This window comes from Eublepharis macularius, chromosome 9 (genome assembly GCF_028583425.1).
Source record: "Eublepharis macularius isolate TG4126 chromosome 9, MPM_Emac_v1.0, whole genome shotgun sequence".
Taxonomy (NCBI): domain Eukaryota; kingdom Metazoa; phylum Chordata; class Lepidosauria; order Squamata; family Eublepharidae; genus Eublepharis; species Eublepharis macularius.
Window position 1 is genome coordinate 4,085,446 of NC_072798.1, and position 20,770 is coordinate 4,106,215.

General features: G+C 45.7%; 1 protein-coding gene across 1 annotated transcript; it reads left to right on the forward strand.

The window, feature by feature from the left end:
* The first annotated feature begins 3,119 nt into the window (after positions 1-3,119).
* On the forward strand, positions 3,120-20,431 carry KLHDC10 (kelch domain containing 10). Its single transcript, XM_054988757.1, has 9 exons — positions 3,120-3,322; positions 9,778-9,999; positions 12,274-12,428; positions 14,376-14,524; positions 15,058-15,142; positions 16,126-16,192; positions 16,335-16,382; positions 16,992-17,131; positions 18,882-20,431. Exons 1-9 carry the CDS (start codon positions 3,184-3,186, stop codon positions 19,089-19,091), a joined length of 1,215 nt encoding a protein of 404 aa, XP_054844732.1. The 5' UTR covers positions 3,120-3,183; the 3' UTR covers positions 19,092-20,431.
* The last annotated feature ends 339 nt before the right edge of the window (positions 20,432-20,770 follow it).

Sequence of the window (20,770 nt, forward strand, 5' to 3'; positions counted from 1 at the left end):
TCTGGTTCTCAGCCAGAAGCACAACAGGTGCAGATATGTGCAGTGGAGAACAAATATAGGGATTTCTGCCTGCTGTGTGGCTGTTTGGGACACAAGCTCCCCACCCTGGGGAAAAACGGCAAACACCTGTATTGTAGATCTACAGCTGCTTGCTGTACAAGCTCATTTGCCCCATTCCATCCTGCCAAAGTTGTTGTTGTTATTATTCATATCCTGCCGTCCCCGCAAGCAGTCTCAGGGCGGGTTACAACAGAAGATAAAATATACAAGATGAAATCACAATCAATTGTGGGTCGAACTGATTTGGGAGCACTCTAAGAATATTGGGGAGGGGGAGGAGCCACAGCTCAGCTGAGCTCACACTTTCAACACAGAAGGGCCTACATTTAGTCACAGGAACACAGGCTGTTCTCCACAGCAGCTTTGTTCATCTGAACAGGTTCTCCTGCAGGTGCCACCCTGCACACAGGCAAAATCAACAGCAGCTCATACACGGGCTTTCTATGTAGTGGCCCCTACCCTGTGGAACGGCCTGCCTGAGGAGGTCAGGAGAGCCCCCACTCCCCTAGCTTTCTGCAAACCATGCAAAACTGAATTATTCAAAAAGGATTTTTTACTCAGATAGGAGGGCTGTATTGTAGGGAGGGGGTCTCAAATGCTTTGCTAATGAGTTAGGGACCTTAGACTTCACCACTATGTTGCCTTACGTACTATCTGTTGTCTTAAATATATGCTCCTATGAACTACTTGTGCTTCATGTGGTCTAACGTCAGCCCTAGAATTGCTTATGTTCTGTTTCAGGATTTCTTCAACTCTGCATTGGATTCTTACTATTGCTATGTATTTGTTAAATTGTGTTTATTCACCCAATGACATTGTTTATGGAAATGTCCTTGAAATTTACTGTACTGGTCTTACACTCTGTCATCTGCCTTGACTCTCAGTGAGAAAGGTGGACTATAAATGACATAAATAAATGACATAAATAAAACAAGGGTCCCAGTTTGGCAAGACAGGGAAACAGACCACTTTGCTAGAGAGCCTGCGGAGTCACTGACAGTCAGAGAAGACAGCACTGGCCCAACTCCATAACAGACAGATCTGGATATTCGTTTTATCCTGCTTGATTGTAGTCATTACTATATCTAATAAAGACGTGGGCAGCCCATGCTGATTATGAAAGACATAAAAAACAGACCACCACAGACAAGAAGGGCTGAGTCCCTTGAAAATCACCAACCACTGTAATCATACGTGTGTAGGAAAAATTAACTTGTGGTTTAGTGTTTAGAGTGCCAGATTCAGATCTGGGAGAACCAGGTTCAAATCTCTGCTCCACCATGGAAGCTGATGCGAGTTGTATGCATTCAGTTTCCCCCACCTCACAGGGTTTTGGAGAACAATGTAAGGCACTTTGGACCTCCAGTGTGGAGAAAGGCAGTGCACCTTGGCCTCTTTGATATCTTGGCTGTGTATAGGTGGATTTCCGGAACTGTCTAAAGTTTTGCAATTTATGTAGCACATGTTCAGTTTTCCTCCATGATTGGCGGATATAATTAACAGTCTGTAACACCAGCACAAGGTCAGACGTGCAAATGATGAAGCAATTCTGAAAGAAATATCGAAAGGGGACTTAATTAGCTGTCAGAACGTCAGTGTCAGGGCTTGCCACCGCTGCCACTGGGCGTGGCACTGGGCGGTCTGCTCCTGACGTCATAGGGGGGCCAGGGATTCTGCAGGACCCTGCTCTGTGGAAGGAGGGGCGGTATACCTCACCCAGACTCCCTCTCAGTCCACTCGCTGGCCTGCTCAACCTGGCCTGCTTACCCTCTGCGTCCTCTTTCACTTCCTCCTCCCAGAGCTCTCCTCCAAACCTCCACGCTTGCATCACACCGCTCTTGCTCCACATCATCACTCCCTACTCACACCCACCACCACAGGGCTCTTCCCAGCCAGCTTTTATAGGGCTTCCTTCTACTGTCCCACCCCTCTTCCAGCCTGGTCTTGGGCTGCACCAAGCAGTTGCAGCTGGGGTAGCTGATCTGGCCCCACTGACCAGCACCAGCTGTGCCTTGTTCCCTGGCTGCCCAGCCTCCCTGCCTTGGCTGATTGCTGCAGGCCTGTCCAGCTGCAGTCCCCTGGCTAGCAGCCCGGCCTGCCTGGCTGAGCTGATGGCTGAAGGTGGGTCCAGCTGCGGCTCCTTGGCTGGTTGCCCAGGGCTTCCTGCAGAGTGCCTCCAATAGCCCCACCTGGAGTGGCTTGGCTTTTGGCAACTCCTGGGCCAGGCTACTATTTTCTAGCTGGGGCGTGGCTTTGGTCACAAATGACCTACATCTTTTCCACACTGTGACACTGAGAGATCTCTGTCTTTTGGTGCTACATCTCTGAAGATGCCAGCCACAGCTGCTGGCAAAACGTCAGGAACTACAATGCCAAGACCACGGCAATACAGCCCGGAAAACCCCCAACAACCATCAATATCAAGGACATTTCCATAAAGAACGCTTTGGGTAAAATAAACACAAGTTTACACAGCCATGACATTAGCAAGAATCCAATACAGAGTTGAAAAAATGCTGAAACAGAACCATATTACCATATTAATGTGTTACCTATATCTGTATGCTTCATAACTCCCAGTGATTAATATCATTCATTGACTTCAGTTAGGAATCAGATAAAGTTTAAAAATAAAGGAAAAATTGAAAGGGGGAGGGGTTGACCTGCTCAACCCTTCAAAAACTTCGAGGGCTCGAGAAAGGCCGCCGATGGACTTTTAACTTCCTGTCAGAGAATCCTGGGAATTGTAGTTCGGTTGGGGACTATAAATCATTGTCCTCCCGGTTTTCTAGAACTACAATTCCCAGAGTTCCCTCCACCTATATTCTTGCTTCGATTGCTCCTGCCTTTCTCCTACGCCACTAACGTACAGGGGACTCGCCTACGGGCCGGCGGTTGTCGATTGGTCCGGCCTGCCCGTCTCGAGGCTGTCGCCTCCCCCCTTTTCCTCCGAGCCGGTCAAAGAAGCGGCGTCCCTATTGGCTGCTGCAGAGTACGGGTGCTGCCGATTGGCTGCGCGGGAGGGAACTCTTCCCCCCTCCCCCTGCCGTTCCGTTCGGGCGACTGTGGTGGGCTCGGCGAGTCTGAGGGGACGGAGGAGGCGGCGGAAAGGGCGCGGGGAAGATGTCGGCAGCCGACGGCGACGCCTGGGACGGGAACCGGCAGCGCGGAGCGGGCAGCGGAGACGGGCCGGCGGCTCAGGCGGCCCTCGGGGGACTCCTCAACCGCTTCGTCAAGCTCCCGCCGGGCCAGGGGCGGGGCGGTGAGTGAGGGGAGCGGGCCGGGCGGCCATTTTGAGGCCCCGCCCCTAAGCTGCAGGCCCCGCCCTGCTTGCGAAAGGGGGCGGGGCCAGGTGCTTTGAAGCCTCATCTTATTTTCCATTAGGGCTGCCAACCTCCAGGTGGTGGCTGGAGATCCCTTCCCCAGCCACAGAGATTCCCTTGGAGAAAATAGCTGCTTGGGGTGGGGGGTTGTCTGTGGCATTATGCCCCGCTGGGTACTTCCCTTCTCCATGTTACACTCCCCAAATCCCCAGGAATTCTCTGACCTGGAGCTGGCAACCAGGAGATTGAGGGGTGGAGCTTGGGGAGGCCAGGGGTTGGGGAGGGGTTAGAGCTCAGTAGGATATACCGCCATAGACTCCCCCTTCCAAAGCAGCCACTTTCTCCAGGGGAACTGCTCTCTCTCACCTGGACATCAGCTGTAATTCCGGGAGATCTCCAGCCACCACCTGGAGGCTGGCAACCCTGGATCCGTTCAACTGGAGGAAATGGCAGTTTTGGAGGGTGGGCTGAAGTCCCACCTCACTCCTAACCCCCCCGCCCTCCCCAAGCTTTGCCCTCAAATCTCTAAGCATTTCCCGACCTGGTGGTGTGGTGCTTGTCAGTAGCTACTTTCCCCCCATTCTCGATAGTGAGAGAACCTCCCCATCCAGAGGCAGTCTATTTCTGCCGTACAGTTGCAGCAAGGGACAGGCTTTGCCTTCCTTTTCCCTCCTTGGGCTTTCCCCGGTGAGGTGGAGGGTAGCAGGCACAAAGGAGGCTAGGCTGGGTGGCCCCTGTTAGTCTGATCTATCCTGGCAATCTGTGGGTTTCCACCTTAGGCACACCGAAATGTTGTATGCCATCAACTAACAGGTTTTGTATATTTAAAGCAGGAATTGTAGGCCCTGTAGTGGTCCATGGACTTCGATACTCTCCACTCTGATAGTACGTCAAATACAAGTGATGATTAGGAAAAGAGAGAGGCAAATTCATGGCAGCCTTGCAGTTTGATTAGTGCAATGTGCTGTGTGTGGAGCTGCACATGAAATCGACCTAGAAATTTACAACTGGTCCAAAATGCATTGGCTGGACTATTGTCAGGAGTTAGCCACCAGCAACATATGTTACTCGTTTTGAATTGACTATGTTGGCTGCCAGTGTGTTTCCAAGCTCAGTGCAAGGTGATGCTTAAAGCCTTTCACAGCCTGGGTCCTACTTATTTGGAGGGATCCATCTCCTTCCATGTTCTTTAGGCAGGCATATGTTGGCAAACCCACTCCTGAGGGTAGCCTATCTGGCATCAACCAGAGCCTGGGTCGTTTCCATTATGGCCCCTGCTCTGTGGAATGGGCTCCCTGAGGAGGTGTGGGGAGCCCCCGCTGTGGAGATCCATAGGAGTGGGCCTTCAAAGATTTCAGGGGGGTTGAATGGCAGTCATCTTTTAAGAGGAGGAGAGAAGGGTTTGGGTTTTGTTATTTTATTTTGATTTTAACTGTTAATGTTTTTAATCTACTATTACAAGCCACATTGAACCACAAGAAAGGGTGGTGTAAATATGTTTTAATAAATTCATTAAATAAATAAAGGATAGAGGAAGATGGGTCTATTGCAGAATGGATCTTCTGTGTTGGGACAATTTTAAAAACTTATTTCGAGCTGCTGCTTGTCCATACAGCTACGTTCATTGTAAAAGTATAAAGTACATTTTTAAAAGGGGTGCATATATACTTCTGAGAAGCAGCTGCAGTGGTATATGTAGGGGGCAAACAGCAGGAAAAGAGCACTGACCCCCTGCACTATTGCTTGTGAGTTTAGTGGAAGCATCTGACTAGCTGTTCTTGGAAACCAGATGCTGAGCCAGTTTGGTGTAGTGATTAAGAGCATGGGCTCTAATCTGGAGAACCGGGTTTGATTCCCCACTCCTGTGCCTGAAGCCATTTGGGTGACCTTGGGCCAGTCACAGCTCTCTTGGAGCTCTCTCAGCCCCACCCACCTCACAGGGTGATTATTGTAAACCGCTCTGAGTGGACATTAAGTTGTCCTGAAGGGAGGTATATAAATCAAATGTTGTTGTTGTTGTTGTTATGAGTTTGATGGATGCTCGGCCTGGCACAGCAAGGCACTTACTGTGTTTCTGATGAGCTCTTTAGCACTCAAAGTGCTTTGTAGGGAATCTTAATATTTAGTGTTTGGATAGCTGTTCAAAAGTGTTCTGAAGTGTTTTCTATACTTTGTCCTGCTGTAAACTATACAACATTCTTGTAAAGTAGGGCATTATTTCCCCAATGTTATTGTTGAGTGGTAAAGCAAGTTTTGAGCGAAGAACTTCCTGTTTTTTAGGGTGCTGCTGTGCTACGCCCGTGCTCAGCAATCCTTGCGAAACTTTTGTACTGTGGTTACTCAGCCTGCATGATGGTATTTTTATTTTTTTTGAAGCATGAACTGTTTTTTCCATGAACAGTTAAAAAAAAGAGAGTAAAAAATCACACGATATAAAACTATGAGGACAAAAGAAGTTAAAAACCAAAAGGCCCACATCACTGTTAGGAGTCACAGATTCATTTTTGCATATTCAGTGTATTATGATCCCTTTCACAGTACTACTTTGCATTTATGTTGAGCTTTAGAATGTCCTAGGTATTTCATATTCATGGCCTTAGTCATTTTCTTGAAAGGCTTCCGGTTTTTATTGTTGCAGGATGCATTGCTCACTAGCAGACTACCTGTGCTGCATGAAAGAAGTCCCAGGTTTAAGCTCTGGCTTCCTCAGTTAAAGCATCTCAAGCAGCAGTTGCAGGGAAAGGCTGTCATGTTTTGTGTGTGTGTGGAATTTTTCTTTGTTTAAACTATAAACAATAATATAAAAGCTATAGACAACAAACACAGAGGATAAGAAAACCAACATTCTAAAAAGAAGACACACTAACAATACATAAACAAGTGAAAAAAGGAAAAAGGAAAAAAAAACCTTAAACTAAGCTACAGATGGAGCTCCAATTTTCCCCACCACAAATATGGATCATTTTCAGAGTCTCACTTATTCCAAGTTAAACATAAGAGCCCTCTTTTTTCTATTGTTCATGATTCTTAATCCATAAATCCAGATGTCATCAAGTCCTTATTATTCATTTCATGTAAAAAGTCAATAAACGGTTTCCATTCAGTCAAAAATGTAACTAATGTCTTTTCCGTAATCAGTGAAGTACGTTTTGCCATTGACTGTCCTTTTTCTGAGGCGCTGGAGAGCCGTTACATGGCCAGTACTTGGCTAGGCAAACCAACCGTCTCATTCAGTAGAGGGCATCTTATAGTGGGGAAGAGTTGACAGTTTGGGTCCAGAGCACCTGCATTATGCTCAGAAGAACCCAGGTTCAATGTCAGCATCTTTGGTTGAAAAGTAATGAGAGGCATTGGAAAGGTTCCTGTCTGAGACTTGGAGAACTTCTGCCCGTCCCAATAACCATGATAAGAAAATAAATACTTAGCAGGCATATTGTGATTTAGGATGTTCATGATGCACATATGTTACTTTCTTTTAAAAAATTAATTAAGAAAATGCATATGCCACCTCTCCAGAGATTTGCTAAAGCAGTTTTCAGGTAAAAAAAGATAGTATGATAAAAAAACATAAAATGATTTTTAAAAGTCATTAAAACAAGCCAGGAAACAAACAGTCTAAAAATGACGTTCATAAAACAGCCTTGAGGATCAAAGCAGAACATAAAACAGGAAAAGGATTCCTTTAATACAGGTTTGGTTGCCCAAGGGCTCCCAATGAGCTGAGGGCTAAAGTGAGATTTTACAGCTTGTTCCTTTGTTCTGCAGAAACTCTCATTAGAGGATGGAAAAATACTGGTAGTAGCAAGTTCCTTAAAAGAGAAGTTCTGTAGCTCTGACTCACCTGCAGGCTGCATAACTTGGATGAGGCGATTTCCCCCTCTAATGCCAGTTCTTTAGGCAGGCTGCAGACTTGGAGATCATACTCTACACATGCTCAGAGGCACATTTTTGTTGCACTGCTTCATATGATCTAGGGCTAAGCTTTGCAGTGTCATTTGTGCTTTGTTGACTTCTAGATTTGATTAAAAAATTCTTCTGATTGAAACCGCCCTTGAAGATAGTCTGGAAATTTCAGCTTATGCCTATGTGCCATATAAAGCTTTATATAACCTATAAAGCTTTATATAAAGGACTGATTACCTTAAGGACCTGCAAGGTTTAAAATCTACCATTGTGGCCTTGTGTAAGCGGAAGCCATGGTTTCTGTAGCAATGATGGAAGGCCTGTGTATAAGAAGCCGGCATTTCTCTGTCACACTTCTCCAGTCAGATTAAAACGTTTCTATTGTACCTGGAGGAGGTGGTGGTTGGCTTTTTAAATTATATATTTATATATATAATTGTATCCTTAATTATATATATATTGGTTTTCAGTGGTATTTTAACATGATTTGGCTGCTTTGGGGGGTTTGCTGCATGCTGTCCTGGAAATATATATAGAAAGGTAACATAGACATTTTATCAATAACAGCAGCAAAGGGCAAGGTCTAAACTCATGTCCTAGATGGTCTCACTGTATACCAGAGGCAGAAGTGACAGCACTCCATGCCTGGCAGGATTTTACTCGTATTTATTTATTTATTTTACAAAATTTATACCCTGCCTTTCTGCCTTCATAAGGGCCACCAAGGCAGCTAACAAAATTAAAACATATACAATATAACGATATTTTAAAACAATTAAAACTAGTGCAACAACACATAAAAAAACAACAACAGAAACTTTAGGGTGGGGGGAGGAGTGGAGGGAGAGTAGCAGGTGATTACAAGGAATACGTTTCACTGCTTGCTCCGTGCATGTTCACTCAGAAGCAAGGCCCACCGTGTTCAATGACACTTGTGATTAAGCGTGCATAGAAAGTAGGCCAATGTAGTCGAAAAGATGAGCAAGAAAAACAGCATTGCTCTGTTCATCTGCATAGATCTTGCATCTCCTTCAGAGCAAAGGATACCCGGCTTATTTTTGGTAGCCCTCTCCTGCTATTATACCTCAGATGTCTCTGCTTTGGAGGTGTGTTCATAACAAGGAACTATGAAAGAGTTGTTGTGAGGGCTTTCTGCTCAGATTATAGAGCTGTGTCATAAGAAATACATTGGTAACGGTCAGGGACTGTAAACTGGGCTATTGGGTACAGTCTGCTGATATAGATACGCTCATACTGTTGCGAAGAATGTCATGGTAATTATGTATGCTTTAATTCAGAAAGGCTCCATCTGTGTGTTCAGCTTTATGCTACTTTTCAAACTTGCATCTACCATACCCTGTTGTATCCATTATCATTGAATACCCTAATTGTTGATCATATTGTATTTTTGATGTGAATGTCCTAGTTATTAATTATATTGTATTCACTGGCAGTATGTAATCCACCTTGGATTACAGTGAGAAAGGTGGACTATAAACAAACAACAACAACAAAAACAATTTCTCACCTTTTAGTATGAATTCACTATTTATAAAAATGATTGAGTCCTCCTTATGTGAGAGTCAGCAAGGGTGTTTCAGTAAGAAGTCTGGGGTAGGTGGCGCCTAGAGGGATTCAGGGCACGGCAACTCCTTGTCTCTTGTTACTGGGGCTTCTTATGCATGTTGCCACCCCAACCAGGAAGTTTAGGAGCCTGCTAGTTTCATTCAGTGAAGGCCACAGGATTGGAGATGTTTCTTTTGTGGGTGCTAAGGGTTTACTCTTTGCAATATCAGTGATGTGGGTTTTCTGGGGAAATTTTCTGTTTTAAATCAATAATTTAAATTAATAATTTAAATGTTTGAATAGTGTTCGCAAAATTTGAATAATGTTAGTCAAAGAAGCAAAATACACCCTGTACAAGCCTAGACTATGTACAAGCACTGGGTTTTGTCCATGCTTCATATCCCACATTTAGATCATCTAACATGACTGATTTGTAACACAACATCCCTGACAACTATCCATAAACAGAGAGCCAGTTTGGTGTAGTGGTTAAGAGCGCTGGACTCTAATCTGGAGATAGCCGGGTTTGATTCCCCACTCCTCCACTTGAAGCCAGCTGGGTGACCTTGGGTCAGTCACAGCTCTCTCAGAGCTCTCTAAGCCCCACCCATCTCACAGGGTGTTTTGTTGTGGGGATAATAATGACATACTTTGTAAACTGCTCTGAGAGGGCATTAAGTTGACCTGAAGGGTGGTATATACATTGAATGTTGTTGTTGTTATGCTTACATATGTGGGGTGGAAATCTTTTCATGGAAAAATAACATCAGACAATTTTATGAAGGTTTTTCTGTTTTAGAAAAATTTCCACCCCACATCACTGTGCAATTCCCTCCTTTTAGATTCTCTAATCACCTTTTGCTGCTGAACGCATTTTGTCCCTCCTGTGTACTAAGAAAAGATCTGGCATTCTTCTCTGTTGCAGGCTCCAGAGCCCCTCCAGCCAGGAGTGGCCACCGCTGTGTCGCAGACAACGCCAACTTGTATGTGTTCGGAGGGTACAATCCTGACTTTGGAGAGTCTGGAGGGACAGAGAATGAAGACTACCCACTCTTCAGGGAGCTTTGGCGATACAACTTTGCTACAGGCACCTGGCATCTAATGGGCACAGAGGGCTACATGCCTAGAGAGCTGGCATCCATGTCTCGTGAGTGGGGATCGGACTGAATTGCTTTAGTCGCTTGACATTAATGAAATAGGGACTCTTAATTGCTGCTTTTTGTTGCTGGCAAGACTAAAGTAAGAATAATGGATTGGTTATTTATTTAATTAATGTAAGAATAATGGATTGGTTATTTATTTATGTTGTTTATAGTCCGCCTTTCTCACTGAGACTCAAGGCGGATTACATAGTGTGAGATCAGTACAATCAGTAGTAAGGACATTTCCATACAGTGTCAAGGACATTTTCATAAACAATGTCATAGGATTTTACAAAGACATAGCATTAGCAAGGATCCAAAGCAGAGTTCAAGAATTGCTGAAACAGAACATAATCAATTCTAGGACTGACATTAGATAACATGAAGCAGGAGTACATATTTAAAGCAACAGATAACATGCAAGGCAACATAGTGGTGAAGTCTGTGGTCCCTAACTCATTAGTGAAGTATCTGAGACCCCCTCCCTACAATACTTCCCTCTTATCTGAGTAAAAAGCCTTTTTGAATAATTTGGTTTTGCACCATTTGCAGAAAGCCTGGAGAGTGGGGGCTCTCCTGACCTCCTCAGGCAGGCCATTCCACAGGGTAAGGGCTGCTGTTGATTTCGCAAATGTGCAGGCTGGCACCTGCAAGAGACCCTGTTCAGATGAGCGGGAGGCAGTCTCGTAGGTATGCTGGACCAAGGCCATGAAGAGCTTTGTATGTAATAACCAATACCTTGGACTGAGCACGGTAACTGATGAGTAGCCAATGGAGCGACTGTAGGATGGGAGTGATGTTGATGCTCCTGCTCGTTCCTGAGAACAGTCGAGCCGCAGCATTTTGCACCAGTTGGATCCTCCTAGTTAACTTTTTTTCCCTGAGCCACTTAGATTTTTTTTTGTAAATTAGGAGTTTTAGATAATAAAAAACCCATAAAAATACAGTTACATAACACCTAGTCAAACAAAAAAAAAGAAAACAAAGAAACAACTAGCCAACGAACAAAAATAACAAAACACACAGACAGAACAAAAAAAAATAGAAAGAAAAGTAAAACTATATAAACTGAAAGAAGGCCTCCAATTTTCTCCATGACAAATGTTGGTATACTTTTCAAATTTTCTCTTACTCTTTATTAAAGATAAAAGTTCTTGTTTTACTAATGTCCAAATTCCTTAGTCCATAAATCCAGAAATCATCAAATCATTTTTTATTTCATGTAAAAAGTCTATTAGGGGTTTCCGTTAATCAACAAACTAACTTATTGTCGTCTTTCTAATCAATGAAGTAAGTTTGGCCATCATTGCAAGTTCCATCACCTTTATCAGCCAATTCTCCATGGCAGGCAGAGTTGGACTCTTCCAATTTTGTGCATATGAGAGTCATATATAAAAACAGAGTTCCATGACTTCTTTGCAACTGAGTATCCATCATTTCCAATAAGACGTTCTCTGGTTTCAGTTGTATTTTAATCTTTAAAATCTGAATTGATAATTGTATTTGTGTCCCAAAGGTTTTTGCTTTCTTATGTCGACCACATATGAAAAAAATGACCCTTCCTGTTGAGCACATTTCCAGCATAAGTTTGACAAACTCTTAAAACATTCTAGCCAATTTCTCAGTGGTCATATACCAATGGCACATCATCATATAAAAATTCTCCTCAAGAGTAGAACAATGTAAATTTCAACTCTTTTAACCACATATTTCTCCATTGTTCCATTAATATATCATGTGCAGTTTTTAGCCCATTTAATCATACATTCTTTCACTTGCTCTTCCTCAATAAAATGTTCATCATTTGTACATAAATCTATCTCAAATTCAGTCTTAAATTGTTCAAAATCATATTGTTTCTTGTCAACTTAAACTTTTCCATAATTTGCCTATAACTAAACCATCAGCAAGTGTGTCCCTCTATTAATAAACCCTCTCTTGATTTTATTTTCACGTTGTAAGAATGCTGACATATCTCGATACGTTTACCATTTAGATGAACTTGCCATTTCACTTCGCTTCTAAAATGAGCAATAGTCTTATTTTTCAGCAAAATCCATTATTTCCTCCATATGAAACAACTTGCGACAAAATAAGATTTCAAATCAGGTAGATTAGACTAAAAACAGTCTGTCAGTAGAATGCAGTAGGCCGAACCCTTGCCACATAAATCTAGATGTATCTTTCTGCCATTGTTTCAATGGTGCACTCTTGTGACAATGAAATCATGGGTGCCATGTCCGCTTCTGAGTTTGGGTTTTATTTGTTTGTTTGGCCAGTTGTGTTGCACGGGAATAACCTCTTGGTCTTTGGTGGCACTGGAATCCCTTTCGGCGAGAGCAACGGCAACGACGTCCACGTCTGTAATGTGAAGTACAAGCGCTGGGCTCTGTTCAACTGCCGAGGGAAGAAGCCAAATCGTATCTATGGACAGGTACTGGGTGACCAGGGGAATAAGCATGCCTTTGAGCATATGCACTGCCTGCATACATCTGAGGCTTCTTATTCATTGACTTAAAATTATTCTGCATCCTGCTCTTCCAATAAACATTGTCCCAAGGCGTGCCTCTCTACCTGAGAGGACCCTTTCTCTTCTCTTTTATTTATTTAAAACATTTTTACTCCTCCTTTCCTCATGATTCAAGGTGGCTTACAATAACAGATTAAAAGCATTTACAGTTAAAATCAAAATAAATTCATGCCCAAATCCTTCCCTCCTCTCCTTAAGTGATGCCATTCATTTCAAACCTCCTCAAAAACCCTGGTGAACAGACAGGCCTGGCAACACCTCCAAAGATCTCTTGATCCTAAAGATCTCTTGATCTGACTAAGAGAGCTGTGGTTCTTGAAAGCTTATGCTACAGTAAAGTTGGTTATTCTTAAAGGTACTACTGGACTCTTTTCTGTTTTGCTACTACAGACTAACTCCTCTAGATCTTGATCCTAAAGATCTCCTATCTACCTCTTGATGGTAGTTCCTGGAGAAGAGCCTTCACTGGAGATGTTAAGCTCTGGAGGGAACTCTTTCAGGGATTCAGGAATTGGTCAAAGCTGAGCTCTTTGCTTGGTTTGGAAAACCTTCTCATGGCTGGGTGTGTCGAGTGGTGGGATTTTTTATGCCCGCATGGTTTGGCTTCTAAAAATACTCATCCACTGAGCAATGTTTACTATGCAGTTTAGCAGGATATTCTAACATTATTTTTATTTAAAAGTTTTTTTTCTAAGTTCTTTAAAAAGCCATCATTAACCTTGACAAATAGAAAAGTGTCATTTATTTTTGAAACCCCAACTTTTACCCTGCCTTTCCATTCTGTACAGGGCCACTTAAAAACAAACAAAAGAAATTAAAAAGTATATTGCAGTATTAAAAACTAGAACAGACAGCAGCCAGGAAAATTCCAAGTAACAGCCAACAGTATAGAAAACAATGGTCCTGCCCTTTGCAAGCTGGCCAGATTGGGGCTCTTCTACAGCACAGGTGCAGCTAGACTTGGGAGCATAAACTGGAGCTGGGCGCTTAGAAGTGGAGCACAGGGCTTTTGTCCAGTAGACTGGTTGCTCCAGCAATGCAGCCCTCTCAAGCCTGATCTTAAATAGGCTGAGAGCTGATCTGGTTCAGCTGCATTTGCTGGCAGGTGTTGAGGCTCCTGAGACTGGGCTGTGCTTTGGTCAAGATCCCGCAAAGAGGTACAGCTCTCAGGGCCCTGTTCTGGATCCAGGCTTGGAGCGCATACCGCCAGCCTGGCGCTTCGCCTCCGTTACACGGCCTCGGCCCAAGCCTTCCACCAATGCTGTTCTTGCGGTGTGGGAGTGGGTCCTGAGGGGTGATAGGCCTGGGTTCATGTCCTGTCCATTGAAGGCCTAGTAACCGTCTCAGGGACCAGTGGCAGGGACATTCTTGCAGGATCTGTCAGGGTGACGTCTGGCTCTCAGGGGCATGGTCAGCAGGGGCTTCTGCAGTGTCAGTCCATTCCTGGTCCCTCTGGCCTTCCAGGTCCCCTGGCCTCAGCTTCTCCAGCACTTCCTCTGAGTTCCCTGAGTCACTGGGCTGGTTGGAGGAGGTCACCACAGCAATGACCAGAACTAGCAGCAGAAGCTAAGATTCAGAGACGCTCTTGCCCTCTTAAGCAGGACGGTTTCTACCTGCTGGTAGAACACAGCAGAGAGGAACAAGCTAGACCTCCCTCAGAAGGAGGGCCTCCGCAGACTGCATGGGGCGAGGCAGTCCCTGATGCGCCCTGGACCCAGCTGTTGAGAGCATGAAAGGTCAAAACCAGCTGGTGGTTCGGGAGGGGAGCAGAGGTCAGACCAAACACCCAGCCCACGGGAGCCCTGGCCCTTCGGTTTCTCACACAGGTGCTTCTCTTTTCTATCCTGCCAGGCGATGGCCATCATTAACGGCTCATTATATGTGTTTGGAGGGACAACCGGCTACATCTACAGCACAGACCTTCACAAGCTGGACCTGAACACCCGCGAGTGGACCCAGCTGAAGCCTAACAACATGCACTGTGATATGCCGGAGGAGAGGTGAGCCGGGAGAGGAGGGCACCCTGCTTCGGAAGGACACCTCCCACTGTTGGTGCTGGCTGTGCCATGGGGGCGGGCTTCGAGGGGCTGCTGGGAGAAGCAGAGTTGCTTAACAAGTTTCTTGGGCTAGGGGGCTCAGCTTACTGGAGGGGGAGAGGTTGAGTTGAGCACAGAACAAACCTGGAGGATTCCCAGCCCATCTTTGCTGTTTTGTTTTGTTTTTTAAATCCCACCTACCATACTGCCAAACTTTTATACAGGTTTCCTTGGGTGGAGCCCCCCCCAACAACAAAAGGTAAACATGCAGAGGGCTGAATTGAATTGGACCGTTAGCCCCTTATTCCGTTCTCTCAAAGGGCTTGTGTGCTTTTGTCGGAAAAGTTTGATACGACAACTCTTACATGACCAGAAGTTGAGAGTTTACCATAGGGTCTAGGAACTGGATTTCTCTGTGTGCCTTTGTCTGAAAATTTGGTCAAAGGATAGGTAAGGCTACAAATAGAGTCTCTCTCTCTCTCTCTGTGTCCCTTCAGATACAGGCATGAAATCGCACACGATGGGCAGAGGATTTACATCTTGGGAGGTGGCACTTCCTGGACAGCCTACTCCTTGGACAAGGTGAGGGGATCAGTGTCAGAGGCCTTCTGCCATTGTGACTTCTAGCTGCTGTCAAGGGGATATGAGAGAGAGAGAGAGAGCAGAACTGCTGCTGCGTAAAGAGTCAGTGCAGCATATTAGGAGGTGACCTGGGATATGGGGGACTTGAGCAGAGCGCTGAGTGAAGGGCTCTGGGCTTTGATCTGAGAGGGCTGGACCCCAGCAATGTTTCAGACAGCGCCTTCTCTCATTTGCACGTCCTTCCCTACCCCTCAAAAAACAATGACTGTCCCCCAGGTTGGCTATGAGGGTGAGAGCAATAAATTGTATCTGGCAAAATGAGTTAAGCTTCTGCTCCAAAAATGAAGCAGAAGGTGTTTAAGGTGTTACCCTTGTGTTCTGCACAGTGGGACAGAAGGGAAGCTTGCCATTAAAAAAAATTCAGAATTTATGAGGGGGGCACAAAGTGGCCAGGAGTTTCTCCTGTATAAACCCCACTGAAATGAGTGCTAGGGCACGTGCATATTTTCTGTTCACTTCAACGGGTTTGGCACAGAAAAGCTTTCTATGGGATCAAGCTCGTTATCCGTTTAAGCATGAGCTTCTAGTGGCCTCCGGGCAAGTCTCTCTCGCTCTCTGAAGACTGGGCTGCTCATGGTGGAGAGTGCCGACGAGTCATAGCTGACTTATGGCAACCCTGGTGGGGTTTTCATGGCAAGAAACTAGCAGAGGTGGTTTGCCATTGCCTGCCTCTGTAGCCCTGGTCTCCCAACCAATTACTAACCAAACCAGCTCCCTGTGGCTTTTTCATGCAACTGGAAGTGGACCAATAGCATTGCCGCCTGCCTTTCCAGGACCTACTGTGGTCCTGCTGACCATCAGCTGAGGCGTGGGGTGGGGGGAGCATTTGCAGCCCAGTGAACACAAAGGGTCTTGGCTTTGGTTATTGCCTTGAACTGTTCTTATGCCCTTCCTGTATAAATGGATCTTTCCTGTCTCTCCAGATCCATGCCTATAACCTTGAAACAAACACCTGGGAGGAAATCACAACAAAGCCTTACAAGAAAAAAGGTGGGTTTTCAAAACATGGCCTTTGTGGACATGAGGGGAAGGTGTGTGTGTGTGTGAGTGTTGTGTGTGTGTGTGTGTTGCACCAACAAACAGAAACTGGCTCACTGGGTCATTTTTGCTTTCTTGTGCTTTTGTCCTTCAGAATTCCCGGCCGCCAGGAGATGTCACAGCTGCGTACAGATAAAAAACGGTAAGCATAGCCAGCTCATCCACTGCGCTACACGAGTGGCCCAGATTTTCCCATTGGGGGTGGAATGGCATCTTAATTGGGCTGCTGTCTGCAACCGTCCCCAGCCTCCCACCCACAGCCTTGAGCATCTTCGCAGGCTCAGAACGTTCATGAACATCTTAACTTCTGAAGGGGAAGGGTCAGCCATACTGGAAACACCGTGAGAGCGGCTGTGACAGAAATAGAAGGCTGACTGGGCTAGGTGGAGAGCTGTTCTCTAGGACTGCGTGGGAGCTCAGAAATGCAGGAGGGAGATGGCTGTGTGCGGAAATTCCAAGTGGTGGTTTTCTCCACTAACCATATGCAGGCCACACATCTTGGGTTAAGGAGTAGGGCTTCCTCACTCGAAACTAATGTCTAGGTAGAACCAACTTTGAAAAATAACCAACCACCAAAAGAGAGGCTTTAAAAAGTGGTGGTTTTTCCAGCACAGCATTTGAAACTAAATTATTCAGAGTTTTATCACTTGCCTACCTAGAACAGTTCTAGGCAAAAAGGGTTTCTGGCACGGCCTTTTGACAGCCGAACCCATCTGTTCCCTCTTTGGTTTTTCCTTGGCTTCAAACACAGATGTCTTCGTGTGCGGAGGATACAATGGAGAAGTCATATTGGGAGACATCTGGAAGCTGAGCCTGCAGACCTTCCAGTGGGTGAAACTCCCTGCTCTTATGCCCGAGCCAGTTTACTTCCATTGTGCTGCTGTGACTCCGGTAAGTGGCTGTGAGCTCCACCCCCAGGTCAAGAAACCTGCAGCAAAAGTCACCTGACCGTCAGGAGAGGGCGGCAATCTGGCCAAGAATAATAGGGTTGAGTATATTGGTCTCCAGTCATTCCTGGTCTCCTGATAAGATGGGCTGATCCACCATGGGATGTTGCCCATTTGGGCCCCCTTCCTCCCCCCTAACTTTGAAGCCGCTGGTAGCTAAAGCTTGCTGGATTGCAGCTCCTGGCACGTGCTACTGGCATCCCTAGAAAACTTTTCCAGCTCTGCTTGAGGACTTGAAGGGATGTAGCAACAGGAATAAATAAATGGCTGTGGTTTCTTTAAAATCTCAATGGTGTAATCTGCTCCACCGTAACAATTTAGGGCAAGGTAGCAACAGTTTTAAGGAAAACCTGTCATATTAGCTCTGCTTTCATAGTGGAGGGAGTTTAGAAGCTGGCCCACTTTCCTATCAGGCAGACGTTTGAGACAGCAGAGTGCAGCCCGTTTTCGAATGAAGACCTTGCCTCTCAGCTGCTCCTTTCTGGCTAGGCCCCTGAATGCTGCTTAAAGTTTCATAATTTTTTTAAAAGGAGAGTGTGAGGGGCTTGGTATGGGGTTTTAGATTTGCAAGCTCCTTGGAGCAGGGACCTGTTGTTCTGTAAAGCCATAGGGGCTATTATAATGATAAGGAATCTGGCTGGCTGGCTGGCAGCCTTGTAACAATGCTTACTGGATCCTCTTCCTGTTGCTCAGTTGCTATGCCTTCAGAATGTCAAATGGCACACACAGAATCAAGTTAGAAAGACTCCCCAGGGAAGGAGATTTAAAATTTCCAGCAGTTTTGAAGCAGCAAGGAATAAAATGGAAAGTATTATCAGTTTGCAGTGCTTTTCTCTCTTTGATACTGGGTGTATTTGCAATTCTACTTGTAAAAAATGAAAGCTATATTTTTAAAATGTCATAAGTGTGCTGAATAGTACAATGCAAAATGGTGCTCCATATTCTACCTTTCGGGACGCAGGCTCCTCCCTTCTTCTCTGAGCCTTCCTATCTGTACCTAAAAGGCAGCATGTCTTTACGAGCAGGCCCCAAATGGTTTTAGCTCTTCCTACAAGCCAGCGGCATGCATAGCCCAGACTAGCCTCTCAAACTAAGCAGGGTCAGCCACAGGAAACCACCAAGCACCTGGCTTGCTATGCAGAGGGAGGCAATAGCAAAGCCGCCACTGCTTATCTCTTGCCTTGAAAACACCATTAGCAGTTTGCCCTGAGTTGGTCGCAGCTTGAAAGCCCTTACTTACTACCAGGGCTTTTTTTGCTGGGAAAAGAGGTGGAGGAACTCAGTGGGTTGCCAGCACAGGGGGCAGCTCCTGGGGGGAGGTGGCGCCCCTGGTACCACGTGTGTGCATGCAAAGTGCGTGCGGTCTCCCAGGACCACACAATGACATGACTTTGGGTCAGCTGAAACAAGGAGGAGGGAGTTTCTTAAAGTTTAAATCGCCCTTGGCAAAAATGGTCACATGGCCGGTGGCCCCAGCCCCTGATCTCCAGACACAGGGGAGTTGAGATTGCCCTCCAGCAGTGCGGAGGGCAATCTAAACTCCCCTCTGTCTGGAGATCGGGGGGCGGGGCCACCAGCCATGTGACCATTTTCAAGAGGTGCCGGAACTCCATTCCACCACGTTCCAGCTGAAAAAAAGCCCTGCTTATTACAAGCCAAAGGATGACTTTCTTTCTTGTTCCATTACCTCCTAGGCTGGCTGCATGTACGTCCACGGCGGCGTAGTGGACATCCTTCAAAACAGACGGACTGGTTCTCTCTTTAAGATGTGGTTGGTGGTGCCCAGTCTCCTGGAATTGTCCTGGGAGAAGCTTTTAGGATACTTCCCTCACTTAGCAAACCTCTCCCGATCACGGCTTTTGCACCTTGGACTCACACAGGGACTCATCGAACGCTTGAAATGAAAACCTCCTGCACCTAAAACACTAATTTAAAAGTGACTCTGCCACCCATTCTTCCCCCCCCTTCTCTTTCTCTCCGTTTTTATTTATGAGTACTGCAGAGGATGCTGCTAAGGAGCTAGAAAGCCCTGCTCCAAAGCCTTACTAGGAAAATGCATCAGCTGCCTTTCCTGTGAATTTTTAAGTTTATGGAAGTCAGCTTTGTTAAAAAAAAAAAAAAACCTTATGGATCTCTATAAATACATCACGAACTAAAGATGCTGTCGCTGAACTAATTCGTCCTGCTTTGGCTGCATGCTTGTATTTTTAAGATGGGAAGGCGGGTGGGCATTCTAGCCTTCGTCTGCCATTCTCCTAGCTGTTGTTTCGTAAGGTGTGCTTCACGACTTTGCTAAAGTGCAGCAGTTCCGGCAATATGACAGACAGAACGGGGCCACGTCCATGGCGCGCACACTGGAATTCATCCCACTCAAGCGGCTCTGTATCTGCAAACTGTTGAAAGGCCTACATGGTATGTTCTCCACAGGCTGTTACTTCCAGAGGTTGCAGCTGGAAAAGACTGGCGCAGCATGCTGTGACGTCCGAAAATGTGTTTTCCGTTTCTTGCCTTTGGACACTGAAAGGACTGGCGGATGCATTGCCAGGCCAGCCCCGGGAAGGCATTAGAATGTTACCGAGCCTTACAGTTCCTGCTCTTATCTGACACTGAAGGAATTAATGGGACAGAGGAACCGTAAGACAGGAGTGCGGCCTCTTTTGTTTTTTTTGCTGTTGCAAGTTGTGTATGAGTGAATTTGAAGTTTCGTGCCTAGTGCCATAACCAAACCACCTGCCAGCTTTTCCTGCTGTAGCTATTGGTGGAATTGCCTTTGCTTTTGTTTTCTGTGCCCTTTCTTACTTTTAACAATCCCATCTCAGTGGGCCATCAATTTTTTTTCCAAGAAAAAGCTTCATTATGAACTGAATGTTCCTTCCAGGAAGTGCCACAGTGGGTGGGGGGGATCTGCCAAACCCATTTGCTAGGGGAGGCACTTTCTTCCAGCTGGAGGAGCCCTCTTCTGATACAGGAAGCCCTTTTGCCAGTGAAGGCGCCTTTGGGGGAAAAGCTCCTCCTGCTGGCAGTAAGCCCCTTTTCTAGTGGACCAGATCTGCAGGAACCCCAGCCCTTAGGGGGAGTTGAGAGAGGGCAAGAAGTTTTGCCATTTTTTTGTGTGTGAACAGTATTTGCCTTTTTTCAAGCATTGGAAAAAGAAACCGTGTTTGTGTCTTAACCACTGTGTTCCAAAATGATTCTGGAAATAAGTTCTGTAAAATGTATCAACACAGCCATCCAACGAAAATTCATACCTTGACAGAGAAATTAGGGGTTTGATTTTCTCGTTTTCTTTTTTTTTATTGTACATTAAATTCTTGAGGGGGGTGGTGGTGGAGCATCCTTTCCAGAAGCATGCCTGTTGGCTCCTCTGGTTAAATGCTGTGCGTATACTGTAGGGCTCAGAGTCCTGGCATCGGTTCTTGTCTTTGATTATTACGTACCTCAAGCCCTCACCAGTAACCCTCCTATTAGCCTTTTACTGAAGCAGCTGCCTTAGGGCCAGATTTGAGAGCAAGCAGAACCAAAAGGTAAAGCTTTTCCTTCAGCCAGTGAAGGGACAGGAGGTGAACGTTTATTTCATCACGGC

Excerpts from the sequence above, each read along its gene's own strand:
- KLHDC10 (XM_054988757.1), top strand. The coding sequence starts at position 3,184 with ATGTCGGCAGCCGACGGCGACGCCTGGGACGGGAACCGGCAGCGCGGA. Across the intron at positions 14,525-15,057 it reads TGTGATATGCCGGAGGAGAG|ATACAGGCATGAAATCGCAC; the intron begins GTGAGCCGGGAG and ends GTGTCCCTTCAG. Across the intron at positions 15,143-16,125 it reads CAGCCTACTCCTTGGACAAG|ATCCATGCCTATAACCTTGA; the intron begins GTGAGGGGATCA and ends CTGTCTCTCCAG.